This window comes from Tamandua tetradactyla, chromosome 9 (assembly GCF_023851605.1).
Source record: "Tamandua tetradactyla isolate mTamTet1 chromosome 9, mTamTet1.pri, whole genome shotgun sequence".
Classification (NCBI taxonomy): Eukaryota; Metazoa; Chordata; class Mammalia; order Pilosa; family Myrmecophagidae; genus Tamandua; species Tamandua tetradactyla.
The window spans coordinates 46,847,043-46,868,894 of NC_135335.1; the positions used below are offsets into that span (position 1 = coordinate 46,847,043).

Consider the following 21,852-nt stretch of genomic DNA (forward strand, 5'->3'; position numbering starts at 1 on the left):
GTGTTTCCCAACTTAAAGGAACTGATCAAAGGTCTCCTCTAGAACTGGCAACCCAAAGCTCGAAAAGAACTGGATAAATCAGAATGGTATCTCGGAGAGGAGTCATCTTGGGTTCAACCTAGAGACTTGGTGCACCCTTGTCCAGAGGGATTGCTGGAGCTGCACTGGAGCCTGGCACTGGGGCTTTCAGAGACTGATAAAATCCAATGAGTGGGATAGGAAATAGATGGCAACAAGGTAGGTTGGGTGGACTTATGGCTTTGGGCCTGGCAGACTGGGGAAGGTGAAGTTCCATTTCCTTTATGGGTGGCAGTTGTCAGAGGTGGAGTTTGCAGGGTGGGTCCAGAAGGGTACTTTGGGACTTTGTTCCTAACTGGACCATCAGGATTGGGGAGTAAGCCTAGGATGAATTGCTGCTGCCTACTGCTTCCCCAGCTGCATGGCAGAATGGGTTGGGTCCCTTGCCTTTAAGACTGCCAGGAGACACGGGGGGGGGGGGGGAACTGCTCACAGGACCACAGACTAGGATCTAGGAGTAAGCCAGGGATGAGCTGCAGCTGCCCACTGCTTCCTAGATTTCAAGATCAGGGATGGGGGGGTCACCTCACTCCAGATTCTGGGTTTTGGCACCAGATGAAAGGCAAACTCAGCAAACTCACCAGAAACGAGACGAGAACAAAAGAATTCATGCAAAAGCTTTATTTCAGGAAGAAACAGAGCCACCTGGGCAGCATTTCAAGAGAAAGAGAAATAGCCACCCCAAGGTGGCAGGGGATAGGATTTTTATGGCTTAGGATTAGGGAGATGGGAGCAAGGTTAAACAGGTTTCTACTGGGTAGTTTTCAGAAATAGGGGGCTAAGTTAGGAGTTGGTAGCTTTCCACTGCTTAAGTTTAAAATTTAAGTGTTGCCTTAGGCATGCAGGGTTGTAAATGCTGGAAGGCGGATATTGAATAAAGGGAGTTTACCATCAGAATGCATCTGCTGGAGGGTGAAGGTTGAGCAATGGCAGGGTATTGCAAGAGGGCAGCTGATGGACAGTGAAGGAGATGTGGGCTGGTGTAGATTGGGGTGGGAGAGGCTTTCTGAAATATATGCTAGGAGTAGGTCACATTGTGGGGGAAGGGGTCCTGTCCTCCAAGCCTAACAGTTATGTACCCCCCAAAAGCCATATTCTTTTAATCCATTTCTGTGGGCACAGAATAGTTGTGGGTGTGACATTTTGTTTATTTCAACTGAGATGTGATCCAGCCCATTCAAAGTGTGTCTTAATTCATTTGCTGGAGTCTTTTATGAGAGGACAAAAAGAAAAAGCCCAGACAGTCAGAGAAAGAAAAATCCTGGAGGAGCAAGTGAGGACCCAGAGAAGCTCAGAGAGCTGGCCACTGGAACCAGGAACTGAAAGCAATGAAACTTGGAAGTGAGGAATCAGCAGATGCTGGCCATATGATTTGCTATCAGACAGAAATATCCTGAATATCAGCAACCTGTCTTCAGAGTTCAGGTATCATCCTCTTGATGCCTTAATTGGGACATTTTCATGACCTCAGAATTTTAAATTATATTACTAAATCCCAATTGTAAAATCCAATCCATTTCTGGCATATTGCATTCTGGTAGCTTGAGCAAAAACAAAACAAAACAAAGAAACACCCACTGCAATAGACCATTTGAAGAACACTAATAGAATTTCCATACTGACAATGTATCCAACAAGTTGCCAAGATTGCCTACTGGATCCATCACAGGACACAAAAGGCCTAACTCACATGCAACATGGGACAAGTCATGAGGACTCCCTTTAGAAGAGGCAGTTAGTTCAAAGGGAGAACAGTCATGTGACTCCTGATAATGAGCTCTGATCACATAGCATAGTGTTCTGGGCCATATCTGGTGGGGATTAGTGAACTCAATTACATTAGACTGCTTATCCCTGGTCATGGGTTCCAATGTTATCTCATCACTTTAGACACATACTCTAGATACTGGAAAGCAATTCACATGCAGCGTGTGGATCCTGGCACCCCTGCTTTAGCCTTCAGGAAATGTATAAGCTTTGTGATCTGATACACAAACCTTCAATCAGATCAAGCTATTGCATTTATAGCTCACGTGCCCCAGCAATGTGTGTGCTCCCATTAGATATTGGCCTTTCATGCTCCCTGTGACCTCCAAGCAAATGGGACAATAGAATACTAGAGTTAATGACTCAAAGTAACAGCTATCCAAAGGCCATAAGAAAGAACTTATTGAGAATTAATTTATTGAGTCCTGTACAATTTAAGCAACTGGGACATTGAAAACTGCATTCCAGTGGAAGGGAAACATGGAAACAGCCTACATGGAATGAAGAACCATGGAACTTTAGAGCACAAAACTCCCAGAAGCCTTGCTTCTCCAGGGCTTTTCTCTCTGACTCTCTCTGGGCTTTTTCTTTTTATCCTCCCATAAGACTCCAGTAAATTGATTAAGACCTACCTTGAATGGGTTGGATCACATCTCAATTGAAATAATCTAACCAAAAGATTGCTGCACCCACAACTGGTCTGTACCCACAGGAATGGATTAAAACAGCATGACCTTTTTTGGGTACCTAATAGCTTCAAATAACAGCTTCCAGCACTAAATACTCCTATGAAAGACAACTTCTGCTGTGCTATCGGGGCTTGGTGGAAATGGAAGATTACCTAAAGCTCTCAGGTTGTCCTAAGGCTAGAAATTCTCAACATATCCTGGGCTCTAGGTAATAAGAACTCTTACCCAGACAGTGCCCATTAACAAAGTATCAAATAGAAATGAGATGTTGAGGACTGTACTTGCTCAGATTCCTAGGAAGTGACATGCTTGCAGGAAGTGAACCTGTTGCAATACAAGGACCTTCTCTCTATGCACTGGAATCCAGAGGACCTCAACACTTGGATGTCCTACCAGATGCTCAGTGCTGGTTCAATGACAGGTCAGTCAAGCTGAAGCCATTCAACAGCAGCAGCTGTTACCCTTGTCTTGAGCTGAGAATATAGCACCTCTGGCACTGGAAAAAGCAAACAATGGGCTGAATTGTGAGTGGTCCTAATAATCCCAGAACTCTTAGGTCTAAGCATCCCCATGTATCTGTTTACTGACTTGTGGGGGAAGCCATCACCCATGGCTTAGCAGTCTGATCAGATTCGTGGACAGAATGTGAAGAATCTATATTCATAGGGTAGTAAAGGGACCTTTGGAAACAACTGACATGGAAAGGCACCATTTATGTTACCATATTTATGGATATGGCAAGGGTCCTATTATGATGGATATCTTTGGAATGACATAGCCAATGAAGGATATATCAAACTGCTCTTAAGAGCCAAGATGTTTGAGACCCTGGTAGGAAAGAAGGTAAGAATGATCCCATCCTGGAAGATGAGGCTAATGGCCTGAACCTCAGGGACATATGTCAAATAGGTAAATTTCTTATGACAGCTTCCACTGCTGGGATGATCCAGCACTGAACTGGACATGCAAATTCTGATGCCATGAAATCTGGAGCCCAGGAATATGGATTATGTCTCCCAATACATTTCTAACATAGAAAAACTGAGTTTAATTTTTATGTCAGACCCTATGACATTCCTACAATGGCCTATAATTTTCTTTTGTAAATTAGATAATGGTTTCCATATACCCAAACGTGTCATCTGCAAACAAAAAGTTTCATCACTTATTACACTACATGAGTCACTATGTCTATATATAATGGAAGCTGAGAGAAGACAACTTTGTCTCCAGGGTAAAGCAACTAGTCTTTCTCATAAAATATAAGGTGTGATGGTGAGAATAGAAATACTTCTAGTGCCCCAAATTTTAGTAGGAAAGAACTCAGCAATCATTTAAAATTATAAAATGAGCTGAAAAGTTTTCATATAGGTATGCTCTGGATATTTCCAAAATTAATGTCAAGGACCAGATTCCCACATCTGGACCACTGTAATGGCATTGTCTATGGGCCCTGTAGAATCTGTTACTTCTTTCATTATTGAAATGATTTCAGTGGGTTCTGAATGATACTCCCCAATGGATCATTAGTGAGGGGAAACGGGAGTTACCCGGACCTCTCCTTGATTCATTCCTCTAGTGAACTACTATATGCAGGACCCTCTCACCCACTGATAAATATCGTAGTTACCAAGATGAAGTATTGTTTTAAGATTGAGGCAAAGCAAACGTATTTGTTCCTATCCTTTAGGTATTTAATTACTAAGCTAAAAAATGTTCATTACTGATACAATAGAGGCAGTCATAGAAGCATATCTATTTACCTTATAAGACCCCAAAATCAGACTTCACATTCTATGTCCATGGCAATAACATTTCCATCACTGATCTCCATCACTAAATATCCAATAACTTGCCCTATTCACTTGCTTTCCCTCACAAAGAAGAATAGCTCATGCTCACAACTTCCTAAATTTCTTAAAATTTTTTTCCCTTGACTTTACATATAATACATTCTCCATCATGAAATTTCTGATGCGTCCCCAGGGGTATCATACTCCGAGGACTTTTCCCTCTTATTTCAAGTTTCATGACTTTTCCAACGTATTTCATATTTTATGATTATTCCTAAGTTGAGTATATTTTAGCATACCAAGGCATGTTTTTACTTAATGATAGTGCACAGTAATTACAGACCTAGTGTTTCATTCCTATGGAGTCCACTTATTTTACTTAAAATATAAATTACAAATTAAGGCACTCCTACATTGAGTTCATAGAATTCCTCATGTGTAATTTCTCTGGCTTGCTAATCAGAGTGGTAGATGAGGACTCTCCACTTCTATTAAATTTATATTGTGAGTTCTTTTATATATCAAACTATCTACTAAGGGCTTAGGTACATAGATGACATTCATAAAGATTCTGTCCTGTATATATTTCCTTATTATTAACTGACATAGTACAGTTGGGCTAAAGGTACTAACATACTGATAACAAACAGGGTTTCTTCAGTATGAATTCTCTGCTATGTTTAAAGGTTAAAGCTATAGCTGAGGTCTTCCATATTCAAAACATGGGTAGGGTGAGTTATCTCATTCCATCTAAAGTCAGAATACTGACTGAAAGCTTTCCCACACTGGTGACACTCATAGAGTTTCTCTCAAGTTTGAATAATTTCATGTTGTCTAACAATAGAAAAAGAAACATTCTCCTATATAGGTTACATTCTTATGGCTTCCGTCCACTGTGTGTTCTCTCATGTTGTCTGAGGGCCGTACTTTGAATGAAAGCTTTTCCACATAAGTAACACTCATAGGGTTTCTCTCCAGTATGAGTTTTCTCATGTTTTTGAACATGAGAAGATTGACTGAAGGCTTTGCCACATAGATTACATTTGTAGGGCTTCTCTCCAGTGTGAGTTCTCTCGTGTCGTCTGAGACCAGAAGCACGAATGAAGGTTTTTCCACAGGTATGGCATTCATAGAGTTTCTCTCTAGTGTGTGCAATCTTATGTCGCCTAAGATAAGAATATTGACTGAAGGTTTTTCCACAAGTATGGCATTCATAGGGTTTCTCTCCAGTATGTAATTTCTCATGTCGTCTAACATAACAAAATTGACTGAAAGTTTTCCCACAGATATGGCATTCATATGGTTTCTCTGCAGTGTGAGTTCTCTCATGTTGTCTGAGGTGAGAACAACGAAGAAAAGCTTTCCCACAGGTATGGCATTCATAGGGTTTTTCTCCAGTGTGTGCTCTCTCATGTTGTTTTAGATAAGAATATTGACTGAAGGTTTTCCCACAGATATGGCATTGGTAGGGTTTCTCTACAGTGTGTACTCTCTCATGTTGCCTAAGATAAGAATACTGATTGAAAGTTTTCCCACAGATATGGCATTCATAGGGTTTCTCTCCTGTGTGAATTTTCTCATGTCGTCTGAGCTGGGAAGAGCGCAGGAAGGCTTTTCCACAGCTTTGGCATTCATAGGGTTTCTGTTCAGTATGCACTTTCTCATGTCGTCTAAGATAAGAATATTTACTGAAAGTTTTCCCACAAAGGTGGCATGCATGGATTTTCTCTGTAGTGTGAGTTCTCTCATGTTTTTGAAGATGAGAAGATTGCCTGAAGGCTTTGCCACATAGATTACATTCATAGGGCTTCTCTCCAGTGTGAGTTCTTTCATGTCGTCTGAGGGTAGAACAATGAAAGAAGGCTTTCCCACAAGTATGGCATGCATAGGGTATCTTTCCACTGTGTAATCTCTCATGTTGTCTAAAATATGAATATTGACTGAAAGTTTTCCCACAAGTATGGCATTCATAGGGTTTCTCTCCAGTATGTGTTTTCTCATGTTGTGTAAGATAAGAATATTGACTGAAGGTTTTCCCACATAGATAGCATTTATGGGGTTTTTCTCCATTGTGAGTTCTCTCATGTTTTTGAAGATTAGAAGACTGACTGAAAGCTTTGCCACATACATTACATTCATAGGGCTTCTCTCCGGTGTGAGTTCTCTCATGTCGTCTAAAGTCAAAAAATCTAATGAAACTCTTCCCACATAGAAAGCACACATATGGTTTATTCATATGGTATTGTCCATGGTCAGAGCTTTTAATAAAGACTTTGGCACTTCGGTGGCACTCATATGCTTTACTTCTGTTATGAATGAGCTTAAAAGATGACTGATCACTGAGAGCTTTTGCACATGGTCTGCTTAAACATGGTTTGTTTCCCATGGGAATCAATGCATTGAGAGTCATTGTTGATCTGAGAGTGGAATCTTCTTGCAAATAATTACATTTAAAGGAATTCTTTCGAGTATGAGATATTTGCTGTGGGGAATTAGATGAGAGATCATAAAACATCTGTACATATACACACATTCCTTCATTTCCCTACATATGAGTTCTTGACAAATCTTACAGTGAGAGTCTCCAATTAATATCTTTCCTATGTGTGCTGGTTTGAATCTGTTATGTACCACAGAAAAGCCTATGTTCTTTTCATGCAAATCTTATGGGGAAGACCCATTGTTGGGTGAATGTTTTGATGAGGTTATTTACAAGAAAATGTGACCCCACCCAATCAAAGTGGGTCTTAATCCACTTAGTGGAATCCTTTAAAAGAGAATTCATGAAGAGAGAGCATTTAGATGATATTAGTTTGATTCATTCATGTTTGTCAATCATGATCATTCAATCATGCTTTTATAAAAACACAGGTGATATTTGTATTCAGTTAAATTTTCCCCTAAATGCAAAATATCACAGATTTTTGCTGGATTAGCATTTAACCCCAATATTAATTACACCTACATTGATTGTACTGAATTCCTAATTATTCAATCCCCAGGAATCTATGTGGAAAATCAGGATTCACTCCAATGATGCTTACCAAGGACATGATGTTAGAATTGTCTTTCCTACAGGTAAGTTGCATGAATATCATTTCTTGCTTTTTATAGGCACTTTTCCTGCCTAGTATTATTGGGGAAAAAAACAAAAAATTGTTAGAGTAGCATTAGGTGAATGAATACAGGAGAAAGTCCCAAATACCCCTGTCAATACATTCAAACATTGACACTTGGCTAGATAACAATATCAAATTAAGAAATACAGCAGGTAGAAGAAAACATGGTAAGACAGTAAAAATTAGAGAAGATTTTCAGAACTAAAATATGAGAAAATAAAAAGAAGTTGGGATGTCAGGGAGGTAAAAAAGGGAGAAAATCTTCCAAGAGTAAGACCATGACAAGGCTCATGTGACTATTTACTTCCAACAGAATATGAATATCCCTTTCCCAAAATCAAAGACACTTGAATAGAGCTTGATAAGTTTATAGAATAATGACCACATATGGAAAAATTTCCCCAATATTTTTTCCTACATTTCAGAAATCATAACTCACTTAAGGCAACCTGAAGTTATTTCCAAGGACCTACCCACTAATTCACGAAGCCCCTCCATTACTGATGCACAGGTTCAAAGAGCTCACCTAGACTCTGATTTTGGAGAAATCCCATTCCTTCTCTCCACACTTCCTCTCCTTGTGCCAACTGGGAAAGCGTATCTGATTTGCAGACCTGACATCCTGTTTGTATGAGAAAAGATACCTAATTTTGAGTTAAGTGTTAATAATGTCTTCAAAAAGAGCAAAAGGGTAACTCTTGATCTTGTTCCCACTGCAGTTTGGACATCTGGTTGTTGGTGCCCATGCCCAAGTTCAAAGAGAGCTGCAGAATTCTCCATATTCTAAATGGGGAAAACCCATGTTGCCACAATTGCTTTTATTTACATGAATAATGCAGTAAGTATAACTTTCAGCAAAACAACCTAAATTCTATGTGGAGAACAGTATGTGATATTTTTTTACAATGGTGTCTTGAAACCTCACCACGGTCCTTAGAGCTGAATAATTATTTCAAAATGTTTAGTCACTTATTTTTCCATTCAAAAATTATCCACCAACTTCCCAATACTGCTCTGCATTCTGCAGACTGAGATCAAGAAAGAAAATAAGTTGCAGTCAAGAAGACAATTATATGATTGTGATGTAAATTTAAGTAAAAAATTAGAAAATATATTTGAGTGACTATATGTGTTATAATTTAACTGTATACATAATATAAAATATAAAGAATATAAAAAGATTATACAACTATATGGAGAAGCTAAGCTAAATACTTGAAATAAATAGAAGATATACGATAGATACATAGGTAGATAGTAGATAGCTGATAGATATATATCAATGACAAAAATTTTTAGAGACTCACCTACTGAGACGAGATGATTGATATTCTCCAGCATCACTTCTCTGAATAGCATTCTCTGAGATGTGTCTAGGAATGCCCACTCTTCCTGTGTGAAGTCTACAGCCACATCTTTGAAGGTTATTAAGTCCTAAAATAACACAGAAATTTGAGTTCACACAAGGCCATCCTTACCAAAGTCCTGATGCTCAAAATGACAGCACTGATGAAGTAGAGACTGTTTATTAAGCTGAAAATCTATTTGGAGTTGAAGTAAGATCACTCAATGTTGAACTGCCATATGCCTTTTAGAAACACTCACAGCTACATAGACATTCTGAACATATACTCTCCATTGTAAAGGAATATCACATAACAAGTGGTGTGTTGTACACCTGAAAATTACACAATACGCTTTTAATTATGACTTTCTCATGCTGATTTTAATACTTGCCCTAGAGCATCCATAACAAAAATATTCTTTCCCACCAATTTTAAGTAAATCTACAGACTCATCATAAGGCAAGAAATATGCATGATCTATCACTTTAAAAAAATGATGAGTAAAATACATGGAATAAAAATAAATAATAGGGAGAACAAATGTTAAAATAAATTTAGTAGATTGAAATGCTGGTGATCAATGAAAGGGAGGGGTAAGGGGTATGGTATGCATGAATTTTTTTCTGCTGTCTTTTTATTTCTTTTTCTGAATTGATGCAAATGTTCTAAGAAATGATCATGTGATGAATATGCAACTATGTGATGATATTGTGAATTACTGATTATATATGTAGAAGGGAATGATTATATGTTAAGAATGTTTTTGTTTGTTATATATTTTTTAAAACAATAAAAATAAAAAAAGAGTAAAAAAAAAAGACCATGATTAGATATTTCTATGTATGTATGACCTCACTTTCCTCTCATTTCCAAAATTGTTTAACAGTATGTTATGCATTTGTACAGATTTAGTATGATAATGAATAAAGTGCTTTCTTTCTAATGTTAATTCACTGGTCTATTGTTCATTAAAATGATGGGAATTTGAAGCAATATCTAGAATTCTGTTCTGGGGAACTGAACAGGTTTCACACAGAACTCTGGATCAGTAAGCACTGCTTCCCTCAATTCTACGTAACTCACTTACTCATGATAATGTTAAATAAAGCAGTTCAGGATCACAAGCCAAGGACCCTTGAAGTGCCTATACTAAAAGATGGCCCCGAGTATGAGCATTCCTGTGGTAGGAGAACACCCATTCTCAACGTTTTCTGAGGCTTACATCAATGTCCACTGACCCTCTTACATCTTCATTTCATCTCCCTGTTCAAGATAAAAAGAAGACCCTTCTCTTTGTTTTTGGTCTCATCAAATCTTGAAAATTTGTCAGTGCCATAAATTTTATTCTAACAAAGGGAACAATACCCCTATACACTGCATCCAATTACAGAACTGATTTTTTTAAAAGCAATGGGAACATCAGTGTAAGGAAAACTAGTTTTCTTTTGAACATTCCAAAATGGGAAAACCTACCCATCTGCTTGGCAAGAGTAGTATAACTTCAGTTAAAGAATTTCCTACTTACCTGTGGTTGCATTGTCAATCACTCAGCTGACAACTGTCTTTCTCTGGATTTTCACTCAAAATCAGACAAACAGTAGGTGAGTGAAGCTGAGAAAGGAAACAGAAGCCTTCAGACTCAAGTCTTGAACAAATTTCCAGATACATATGTCATGAAACCCAAACCCTTCACTTGGGTATAAAACCAGCCCAGTCAACAGGAACATGAAGTGTGCTCTGACAGAAATAAGGGGAGGTCTCTCACAGTGTCAAGACAGAGGAGGTGCTGGCCTCTCCAGCAAATAAAGAAGATGAGAATAAGTTCATTTTAGAGATAAGAACATGAAAATCACTGAACTGAATGTATTAATTATCCCCATGGTATTGAGAGACTTTTAATTCCCTCTCTGACTCCAAACACAGTAATTCCTAACCCATGTCTCATCCGGAATTAGGCCTTTACCATGAGAGAATGCAGTCTGTAATTTCTCAGATATAATGATGCATGGTTGATGTACTAGCATTGGTTTTTGAACATCCATCCCTGTCCTCTTGTCTCTCCCTCCCTGCTCTAAAATGCAACTGTACTTCTGGGTACATGTGCTGGTTTGAAGCTATTATGTATCTCCAAAAAGCCATGCTTTAATCCTGATCCAGTCTCACAGGGGACATCGTTTCTTTTAATTCTGATTCAACACTGCAGTTCAGGAACTTCTGATTAGATTATCTCCAAAGAGATGTGGCGTGATGGATTATGGGTGTGACCTTTATTTGGACGAAGATGTGACTGTGCCCATTCAAGGTGAGTCTTGATCAGTTTACTGGAGTCCTTTAAAAGGGGAAACATTCTGAAGAAATCTCAGTCAATGCAGACACCTGGAGAATAGTTGTTTCAGAGCTGACAGAACCAACATGAGACCCAGACGTTTAGAGATGCAGGGCCCAGCAGACATCACCATATGCCTTCCCATGAGGTGCTAAGTAACCCAGAACCCAGAATTGTGTCCTGGAGGAGCTAAGCATAGGGCCACAGACACCAAGCGAGGAACCGCCACAGGAATCGAGGCTGAAAGCTATGCAGCACAGTAGCAAGGGACCAGCATATGCCAACCTTGTGCTTTCCCAACTGACAGAGGTGTTCTGGACAGCATCAGCCATTCTTGAATGAAGGTAACCTTTTGTTGCTGTCTCAGTTTGGACATTTTCTTGGTACCAGAACTGAAAATTGTAACATAATAAATTCCCTTTACAAAAGCTGTTCTATTTCTGATATATTGCATTCTGGCAGTGTTTAACAACTAATATAGTATGTTTGTCCTAAATCATTTTGGTTCTTTCACATGTGATGTATAATAATACAATCCCATCAACATTGAGTTCTACATCTCAGCCCAATGGATTTGGAAGTCTTGATCAACTTGGAAGGATCAATGTCTTCTATAAATCAAACCTAACCATGAAAAGCCTCTGCATCAGGACAGAGAAGTATATAATGTCATTGTCATGTCCCACAGTTCTCATAGAATAAGGAGGATGAGAAGATACATAATAAAGATATTTGGAAGAAAATCTGTTTCCTTGGTCTGATATTTTTGTGAAGTGGCAGTAGAAATCCTTTCCTATATTAATCATAATAAGCTGCAACATCCTACATTTTATTATGTATATATATATATGAATGGATATGTATTAGGTAAATACTCCTGTTAGACATCATTAATAACTGCATGCACTTCATGGATAAATAATGATAAAGTATCATAAACAGAGGTAGGGTTAACTCACTGTTTTGGTTTGCTAAAGCTGTCAGAATTCAAGATATCAGAAATGGATTGACTTTACAAAGGGGATTGTTTACAAGTTTATCATTCTAAGACCACAGAAATGTGCAAACTAAGGCATCCAGAGAAGGAAACCTTGAGTTTGAAGAAAGGTTGATGGTGTCCGGGGCTCCTTTGTCACATGGGAAGGCACAGGATGAAATTTGCTGCTCCTTCTCTCCTGGGTTGGTTTGAAAATGGCTCTTTCAGCTTCTGTGCATCCTTCTGGCTTTTCCTGGGGTGGTTTTTCTTCCTTGCATCTCTAAATGTCTGTGTCTGATCATTCTGCAAAGGGTCTCCCACTTTAAGGACTCCAGTAAGCTGAAAAAGACCCACTACGAATGGGTGGGGTCTAATTTCTATGGAAACAACCTAATCAAAAGTTCCAACCCAAACAGATCGCATTAAAAGAGCCTTGCTTTTCTGGGGTAAACAGCAGACTTACCCATTTGCACCAAGTCCAGAGAAATAAATATTTGTATTAAATATACTTGTAGAAAGTTTAATCTTCATACTAAGGGTAAGCTCTGATATTAAAGGTTAATTTACACCGTATACTTCCTAAGAACAATATTTCTGATAAATACAAATCCTTGTATTTGCCCCATCAGTCAACAAGCATCTGAGCACTTACCACATCTGCCTCCACAGGAGGTGACTGTAATCTATCATGTCTATTAGGGTTATCTGACACAGCAAATTACTACATTATTGCTTAAGTTGAAACATAAGCCATGATTCCTAGAGCTTTCAGATATATCTTGGTAGTCGAATCTTTCTTCCACACTTTGTAGTCATCTCAAGTCCCACAGTTTTTGAATCTCATGTACTCTCACATTTCATATTTCTTTCAGCAGACAGATTAAACCATAAGATGAATGATGTAATATCTGAGAAATCACCTCAATCTAGCACCAAAATCTCTATAATTATTCCAGAATTCATACCCAGTGGTAGTTATTACTCTCTCAGTAATAGTTAATACTCTGTCATTGGAGGGGCAAGCTATCCCTGATTAAGAGACTGCCTCTACTAGAGGGAACTGCCTGAAAATGTGGAGCTGTGCTCCGGTGGCCATGTTTCTTGAAGATAATTGTATGATGATATGGCTATCGCAGTGTGACTGTGTGGTTGTGAGAGCCTTGTGTCTGATGCTCCTTTTGTTTACCTTATCGACGGACAAGTAAAACATATAGATTAAAAATAAATAAATAATAGGGGGAACAAATGTTAAAATAAATTTAGTAGATTGAAATGCTGGTGATCAGTGAAGGGGAGGGGTAAGGGGTATGGTATGTATGCATTTTTTCTGTTTTCTTTTTATTGCTTTTTCTGAATTGATGCAGATGTTCTAAGAAATGATCATGATGATGAATATACAACTATGTGATGAAAGTGTGAGTTACTGATTATATAACAAGAATGGAATGATCATATGATGAGAATGTGTATTGTATGTGGTTATGTATCATAAATAAAATAAAAAATAAGTTAAAAACAAAGAGACTGCCTTTAATTGAATTCCTCTTTCCTATTTCTAAAGAAACCATATTAGCAATTAAAATTGAAGTCTTTACCAGCAACCTCTCCTCTTATCACAATCCCCTCATGACTTACATGCATTTTCTCTTCTATTTTGAAACAAAATGTTCCTGTAAGAATTTCCTTTCTTATTCCTAGTATGCTGTTCCTCCTTTCACAATCAAACTGTGCAAGCACTTTTACCCTTTTCTCACTGCTTCAAATGATGACTTACTAAGCATGCCACCAGCTCCAATGAGCTCTGATAAATAAATCCAGCCCATGGGTCTCAGTCTATAACTTGGAACCAAAGAGCAACTGGAATATGGGCTCATTTAGCAACTTTTTTCTCACATGTCTGTGAAAACTCTGAGCATATTCAAGCTGTTCTAGTAACTCCTTCCTCTTGTATACTGTACATCAAACAATATTAAAACATCTCAAGACTCAATGGAATGATTATACCAGGAACCAATGATTTTTTACTTAGGGCGGATTGTCTCGTGCAAATAAAACTGTTTAAAAGTGAACAGAAAGAAACAAATACTAGAGCAAATGTGGAGAAAGAGATATACGTATTCACTGTTGGCAGGGAAGCTGAAAGCTGCAGCCCCTCAGGCTGGGAAGATGGGTACCATATGATCCTGCAACCCTGTTACTTGATATATAGTTGGAGGAACTGAGAGTGGCAACATGAATAGACATTTGAACGCCTGGTGTTTACGGCAGCAGTGTTGGCAATTTGCAATGGATGGAGGGAGCCTAAGTACAATGACTGAGGAATGGAACGGGGAACTGTGTTGTATACATATAATAGACTACTAAGGAACCTGATATCCCAAACAGGGCCTTGGTACTCAAAGTGTATAGTAATAGATTAGCAGCATTAGCTTGTCTAGGAGCATGGTAGAAAACCAGAATCAAAGGCCCGATCTGAGAACAAGGGAATCAGGATCTGCATTTTAAAAAGATTCCAGAGACTCATATATACATTGAAGAATGGTCAATACTGGTTCACAATTCATTTCAGTCCCAGAAGTGTATGAGAATCCTGTATTTCATGAATGGTTGTTTTCTAAACCCACATGTGTTGATTTGAAACTGTTATGCTCCCCAGAAAACCCATGTTCTTTTAATCCTAATCCAGTCTTGTGAGGGCAGATCTATTGTTTGTGTGGGACCTTTTGATCAGATTATTTCCCTGGAGATATGACCCCATTTAATCAAGGTGGGTCTTAAGATAGTTTACTAGAGTCCAGCTCATGGAGAGAGAAAGAGCACAGTTCCGATACAAAAAGTAGACAGCTAGATGCAGACATAGAGATGAAGAAGGATAAAGCCCCAGGAGACATCAGAAGGATATGAGAAGGACTCCAGAAGCTGAGGGAACCGCTTGAAATCAGAGGCTGGGACAGAAATATAGCAGATGTCGCCATGTACCTTCCCACATGACAGAGGAATCAAGACAAAAGCCAGCTGCCTTTCCTCCAAGAAGGTATCCTCTTGTTGGTGCCTTAATTTGGACATTTTCACAGTCTTAGAACTCTAAATCTGTAACAATAAATCTTTTATAAAAGCCAATCCAATGTGCCTTAGAACTGTAAACTAGCAACTTATTAAATTCTCCTTTTTAAAAGCCATTCCGTTTCTGATATATTACATTCAGGTGGCTAGCAAACTAGAACACCAATTTTTTTTTTTGCTCCTTATCCTCCCCCTCATTGTTTATTTATTTTTTGTCCTTACTTTTAACTCATCTGCCCATAGCTTGAATAAAGGGTGCATCATACACATTTTAACTGTTGCAAAAAGAAGATTTTCACAATCACATGGTATTCTAGTTTGCTAACTGCTGGAATGCAATATACCAGAAATGGAACAGCTTTTAAAAAGGGGAATTTAATAAGTTGCAAGGTTTACAGTTCCAAGGCTGAGAAAATGTCCCAATTAAAATAAGTCTATAGAACTGTCCAATCTAAGGAATCCTGAGAAAGATACCTTGGTTCAAGAAGGCTGATTACATTCAGCATTTCTGACTCAACTGGGAAGGCATGTGGTGAACATGGCAAGTGAAAGTAGCCTCCTGCTGGTGCCTTAATTTGGACATTTTCACAGCCTTACCTTAATTTGGACATTTTCATGGCCTTAGAACTTGCACCTTAATTCCCATTTTTAAAAGCTATTCCGTTTTTAGTATATCGCATTTTGGTAGCTTGCAAACCAGAGCAGTGTCTATTTCCAAATTTATCTATAAACTCAATGCAATCTCAATCAAAATCTCTGCAAAGTTCTTCATTGAAACTTTTATAGCTGATTCTAAAATTTATGTGGAAATGCAAAGGACCTATAAGAGCCAAAGTTATTATGAAAAAAATAATAAAATGGGAGGCTTTATACTATCTGATTTCAAGGTTGCCTATCAAATTACAGTAATCATGACAGTGTGCTATAGTGATAAGGATAGACAATGATCTCAATAGAACAGAATAGAGTCCAGAATTGATCACATTTATGAGGTCAAGTGTTTTCTGCCCAATGTATGCACCAAAGCAATTTAATAGTGAAAAAAAAGTCTTGTCAATAAATAGTGCTGAAAAAACTATTTATGTGGCAAAAATCAACCTTAACATACACCTCACAGAGTATACAAAATGAGTTAATGATGGACCATAAACTTAAATGTAAAAGATCACACTATAAAGTTTCTTGAAGAAAAAAAGTGAATATATTCACGACCTTGAGGTAAGTAAAGCTTTGTTCAACAGGACACAAAAGCTGAACTACCCAGAGTTCTCTAAGAAAAAATCAATAGGATATATCCATAAACATGAGATTTATGAAAATGTCTCACACAACCATGGGGACTTAAGAGTCCAAAATCTGCAGGGCAGGCCACAAGCTGGTAGCTCCAATGAGTTTAAAATTTAAACTCTGCAATTCAATTTGGCCACAATATCCTTTAAAACAACAAAAATGCTGGCTGGGAAATGTTACTTTTGATTGGCAAATTATCACTGAACTTGAAAATTTTATGCAGTATAACGGTAAATGGTCTGAAATTCTCTATGCCCTAGCCTTTCAGGCCCTTAAATTTCACCCTTCTCTGTGTCACTCTGTTATGTCAAATCAACTCCTTCTCCACAAAAAGCCTTCTAAGCTTTCTACTTGCCCTGCAAAGGCTATAACCCGCCCCCAACAAATCTCTTTAATGCTGAGGAGCCTTTCATAAAAAACCTTCTAAGCCTTCTGCCCCTTCTTCTTCGGAGGTGTCCTACAGTCAATTCTCCTTCTTCAATCCTGCTGACCCCCATGAGAGCCTAACAAATTATTGGTAATTATTAAATTAATATGATAACTGTTTTATGTCTATTTGATTACTAATTAATGTATTTTGCTTGTGTTCTATATAGGATTTAAGGCCCTGACCTAAATTTGTCTGTTAACTATACTCCTAAAAAATAAGTAATCCAATTAATTAATATTTAATAAAATTAAGTAAATCTGTTTTAATGTTAGCCAGTGTGTTAACTGGTTATAGTAAAAATTAATGTCTGTTTTAAGCAGCTAATGCCTATTTATTAGCTAGTGTGCATAGTCTAATTATTAATTAGTGTGTTCCTACATTTGTATTAGTCAAATGTTCATAACTGGTTACTAATTATGAAAGCTCTTTTATGGTCAAAGTAAAAAAAAATTAATAGGTCTATGTATAAAATTTTTTTTAAATTTTGATATCAAATAATATACTAATGCAAGACTATAATTCTCTCTGTTAAAGTAACTAAGTTTTCTTGGTCTGTTGGTCTGTTTTTATAAAAAGTTATAAAAGTCTTTTCTAAGTAATCAGTGTAAAACGCAGAAAGTCTGTGTTTTATCAAAATAATTTCTTGTACTTTATGTTACCTTTATCATATCCTTGGCTGTATAAGAAAAATGAATCATCTCATTGTTTAAAAAAGGCTAAGTTTTTTTCCATCAGCTTTAGTTAAAATAAAGAACCAAATATTTTTTCAAACCTACTAACTTTTAATCTTTTTACTTTCTAAAACTCAAAGTATAAAGGATATCTTCTTATTCCAAACAGTTGTATGTACAACATTTATTCTTTAACTTTATTATAAAATGTTAAAAGTAAAATTCATTTAATATGTTTTAAGTTGCATAAAAAGGTTTAAAGAATGCTATAAAAATTAAGACATTTTCTAATCTTCTGTCGGTAATTATTCTTTTTACGTAATACTAGACAACAGTATAATAATTTAACCAAACCTTCTCAGTTTTTTGTTTTTTTTTCTTTTTGCATGGGCAGGCACCGGGAATCAAACCCAGGTCTCTGGCATGGCAGGCGAGAATTCTGTCTGCTGAGCCACCATAGCCTGCCCAAATCTTCTCAGTTCTGCTTACAAGAATAAAATAACAAAACAGCATCAAAAATACCCTATGGCCAAGTAAATCAATAATTTCCTCCTCAAAAAATAAAAGTTTAAAAATAGTCATAACAAAAAGGCAGTAGTCAACTAGCAAAATTGAAGGCAGTGCCAAACCCTAGTGCATAAAAAAAAAGGTAAACATCATTTATTTACTAATTCATAAGCAGTGGCCAATACATTAATTATTTAAATGCCTAACTGGAAACAAAATAATTAAAAAATACATGGAAAGGAATTATGAAGGAAAACATTATGAAAAAATAAATATAGAAAATTGTTCAACATACTAATGTATCTGTTACTGCTACTGGAAAAAATATGCAAGTTCAAAACCTTTCTAAATTTATTATCAAAATTTATTTCTATGCAGTCTAAATAAGTAAAAACTACAGGTGAAATAAATACAAAAAGTAATAGAAAGTTTAAAAAAAACACATTGTTTTGTAATTGTAAACTATAAGCCCTGAATATATAAAGTTAAATTTATTTTTTATGGTATAAATTCTAAATAATTGTAAAGAGTTATAAAAAAGTTTATAAAAATAAATTCTGTCTGTCATAATCAGTGCTAACCAAAATTTAATAGGTCTATTTATCATATATTTCAGAAAAAAGGGAAAGCTTTTGTGTTAAGCTAAGTATTCACACAAAGCTAAAGTTAAATTTTCTCTGTGTTTTATTAACATGTATTATTAAAAAAAAAAAAACAAGTTTTCTCAATCATCCAAGTACTGTGTGCTGGTTTGAAAGGAAGTATGCCCCCTAAGAAAAGCCATGTTTTAATATAAATCCCATTTCATAAAGGTAGAATAATCTCTATTCAATACTGTATGTTTGAAACTGTGATCAGATCATCTCCCTGGATGATGTGATTTAGTCAAGAGTGGTTGTTAAACTAAATTAAGGGACGACATGTCTTCACCCATTTGGGTGGGTCTTGATTGGTTTATCGGAGTCCTATAAAAGACGAAATATTTTGGAGAATGAGAGATTTAGAGAGAGCAAACTAGAACATACTGTGTCTAGAATATTTTACATCACAATAGTATCTTTATTAATGTTTATGTTAACATTATTCTTTATTTTCAAAAGATAAGTCTTCTCATTGCTAGGAAAAAATTGTTACAAATAATTTATTCTTTCACCTCATATAAAGAAATACTAAAATAGCTTAATCTATTGCATGAAAAGTGCTTGGGAAGTACTATAACAGTTAAAAGGAATTTTCTATCTTGTTACTAATTAAATTTAAATAAACAAAATATTCATATATTTATACACTATACAAAATTCCTAGAAATTGAACAATGTCCTCACTGTCCATATTATATCCTAACATTAATCAATATAATATTAAGCAATGGTATGGTATTATTAATCATAGTTTTAGTTATTCTTTAAAAAGCTACAAATCAGAGAAACAGCCAAATTATTAGTAGTACTGCTCTCTTCTTATACATCCAGTGGAGCAAAGCAAGGCCTCTGCTATAATTTGTTAACATAAAACAGCTACCTAATAATTTATTTCTAAAAATAATTTCATTAAAAAATACTTATAAAGGTTAAAGCTTATATCATAAACTTTGTTATCTTTAAATTCTTTTACTCTCTGTATAGCTTAATAGCTCCCTGGAACTTTAAGGGTCTATATGGCATCTAAAACTCAAATTTAGTTCTCCAGCTCTAAAAATTAGCATAAGTCCACATAGCAAGGTTTATATAACTAAAAGAAATCAAACTCCAATTAAAATTGTAATGAAGCTGATCTAGTTAAAACCAAGATAAATCAATATACAAGATAAAAATAAAATTGTCTATATTTTAAAGCTTTAACTTTTGTAAAAGATGAAAAAAATGTTTTTTTCCAAAATTTGCACTAATTTAATCTAATAAATTAAACAACCTAATTCAACTTTATTTAATATAAAACCAGGAATAAAAAACAAAATCTTAATGTTTTATACTTTGCATTTCAGAGTGTTTGGAACAACAACAAAAAAGTGTCTACAAAGTCCCTTGAAAAACTGGAAAGATAAAACTATTAGGAATTCCCCAGGTAGCCAAGGCCTCAATTTTAAAGCCTGCCTTTATAAAATTTATTTTTACAATAATAAACTAAACCTACTTAAAGTTAGTACTTAAGAGCCATCCATCTCCAGAAAATCTCTGCTGTTGGTCAAATGTGGTCTCTCTCTAAGCCAAACTCTAAGCTTCCTCCCAACATGGGACAAAATTTCCAGGAATATAAGCCTGGCATTGGCAGCGTGAAACATAGCGGGCCCTGGCAGTGTGACACATAAGCTACAAAAATAAAACTGGCCCTAACATCACGGATAACAGCATGATGAGACATCAGTGGCTAAAAAATTTCAAATCGAATCAAGAGGTTATTCTGGAGGTTACTCTTATGCAAGCTTCAGCCAAATATTCCAAATTGCCACAGCATGGCAAACCCCAACCAACAGTGTTCCTAAAAACCCCGAAAATACCTAATGCTCTATAAAATTTTACTTAAGTTTGTTTTTCAAAAACTTGAAACTTCCAAGGTATTTCAATGCCAAAAAAGCTCTGAAACCTGAAAATGCTAAATTCTCCAAAAAATAATTTTAACAAGATAAAAAAGCTGACAGAATGAATTAAGAAACAGCCAATTTTAACGAAAAGCTTCCATCTTCAATATGAGAAAATCTGAATTTATTATTAAAATAGCTAAAAAGAATACTCGCAATAGACTATAATTTAAACTAAGTAACCCAATCTGATATCTGAACTTCTGGAGTTCACTGTCTGGGAGAGAAGGCAGTAGAGAAAAGTGTATTAACAGTAAATACTTTGGTTAAACTATAGTATTAGTAAGGTTTGGAGAGGCACCAAGAATGGACTTGAATATTTAGTGAAGGCTTTCAAATTATTAATATAATAATGAAATATTTATATTTCATTAATATATATATTAATATAATAATGAAAGAAGGCCATGCTGGATGTTGCTGTAAGGGGGCCAGGATTTGTTCCCCAAATGGAGCAAACCAGTAATTCTAGAGAATAGAATTACTCTAAGACACTTACTAATCAGACTAAAAAATGTCAAAGACAAAGATAGAATTCTAAAAGCAGAAGAAAAATCCATCATATACAAGGGAAGGCCAAAAAAGACTAAGTGGGGATTTCTTATCAGGAACCATGGAGGCAGAAGGCAGCAATATGATATAGTTAAGATAGTGAAAGAGAAATATTGCTAGCCAAGAATTCTGTAGCAGCAAAAATGTTCTTGAAAAATGAGGGAGAGAGGATAGGGGCCAAGATGGCGGCTTAGTAAGGTACGTGCATCTTAGTTCCTCCTCCAGAGAAACTACTAGGTGAACAGAAACAGTGCAGAACAGCTCCTGGGGCCACGGTAGGGAATGGACACACAGCGTACCCCAGTCTGGACTGGCTAGTCTGACTGCGACACTCAGCTGCGGTGAGATCCCCGAGCGGTGCGCGACCCCCTGAGCAGCGGCAGCTATGGCGGCCGGAGCTCCTCCCTCCCTCCTTCCCGGGCCGGCTGAGAGTCTCGGAGAGGCAAGTTCCCCAAGCCGCGGCGGCCGGCACCCCTCTTTTGCGGGCGGCTTCCTGGTCCGGCTACGAGTCTCGGATCAGAGGGCTACCCAAGCTGCGGTGGCCCTCCCACACGGGCGGCTTTCTGGTCCGGTGACGAATTCCCCAGGCCGCGGCGGCCTGCGACCGACACCCCTCCCCCGCGGGCAGCTTCCTGGTCCGGTAGCGAATTCCCCGGGCCCGCTGCAG

General features: G+C 37.0%; 1 protein-coding gene across 1 annotated transcript in view; it reads right to left on the reverse strand.

The window, feature by feature from the left end:
- Positions 1-684: 684 nt before the first annotated feature.
- Positions 685-21,852, reverse strand: part of LOC143647086 (uncharacterized) — a 54,807-nt gene continuing 33,639 nt past the window's right edge. Inside the window, exons 2-6 of the mRNA XM_077116710.1 lie at positions 10,318-10,403; positions 8,754-8,880; positions 7,973-8,068; positions 7,372-7,454; positions 685-6,809 (exon numbers count right to left, since the gene is read on the reverse strand). Coding sequence (XP_076972825.1) covers positions 5,205-6,809; positions 7,372-7,454; positions 7,973-8,068; positions 8,754-8,880; positions 10,318-10,329 — 1,923 coding nt within the window. The 5' untranslated portion in view covers positions 10,330-10,403 and the 3' untranslated portion in view covers positions 685-5,204. The remainder of the gene's footprint in view (positions 6,810-7,371; positions 7,455-7,972; positions 8,069-8,753; positions 8,881-10,317; positions 10,404-21,852) is intronic.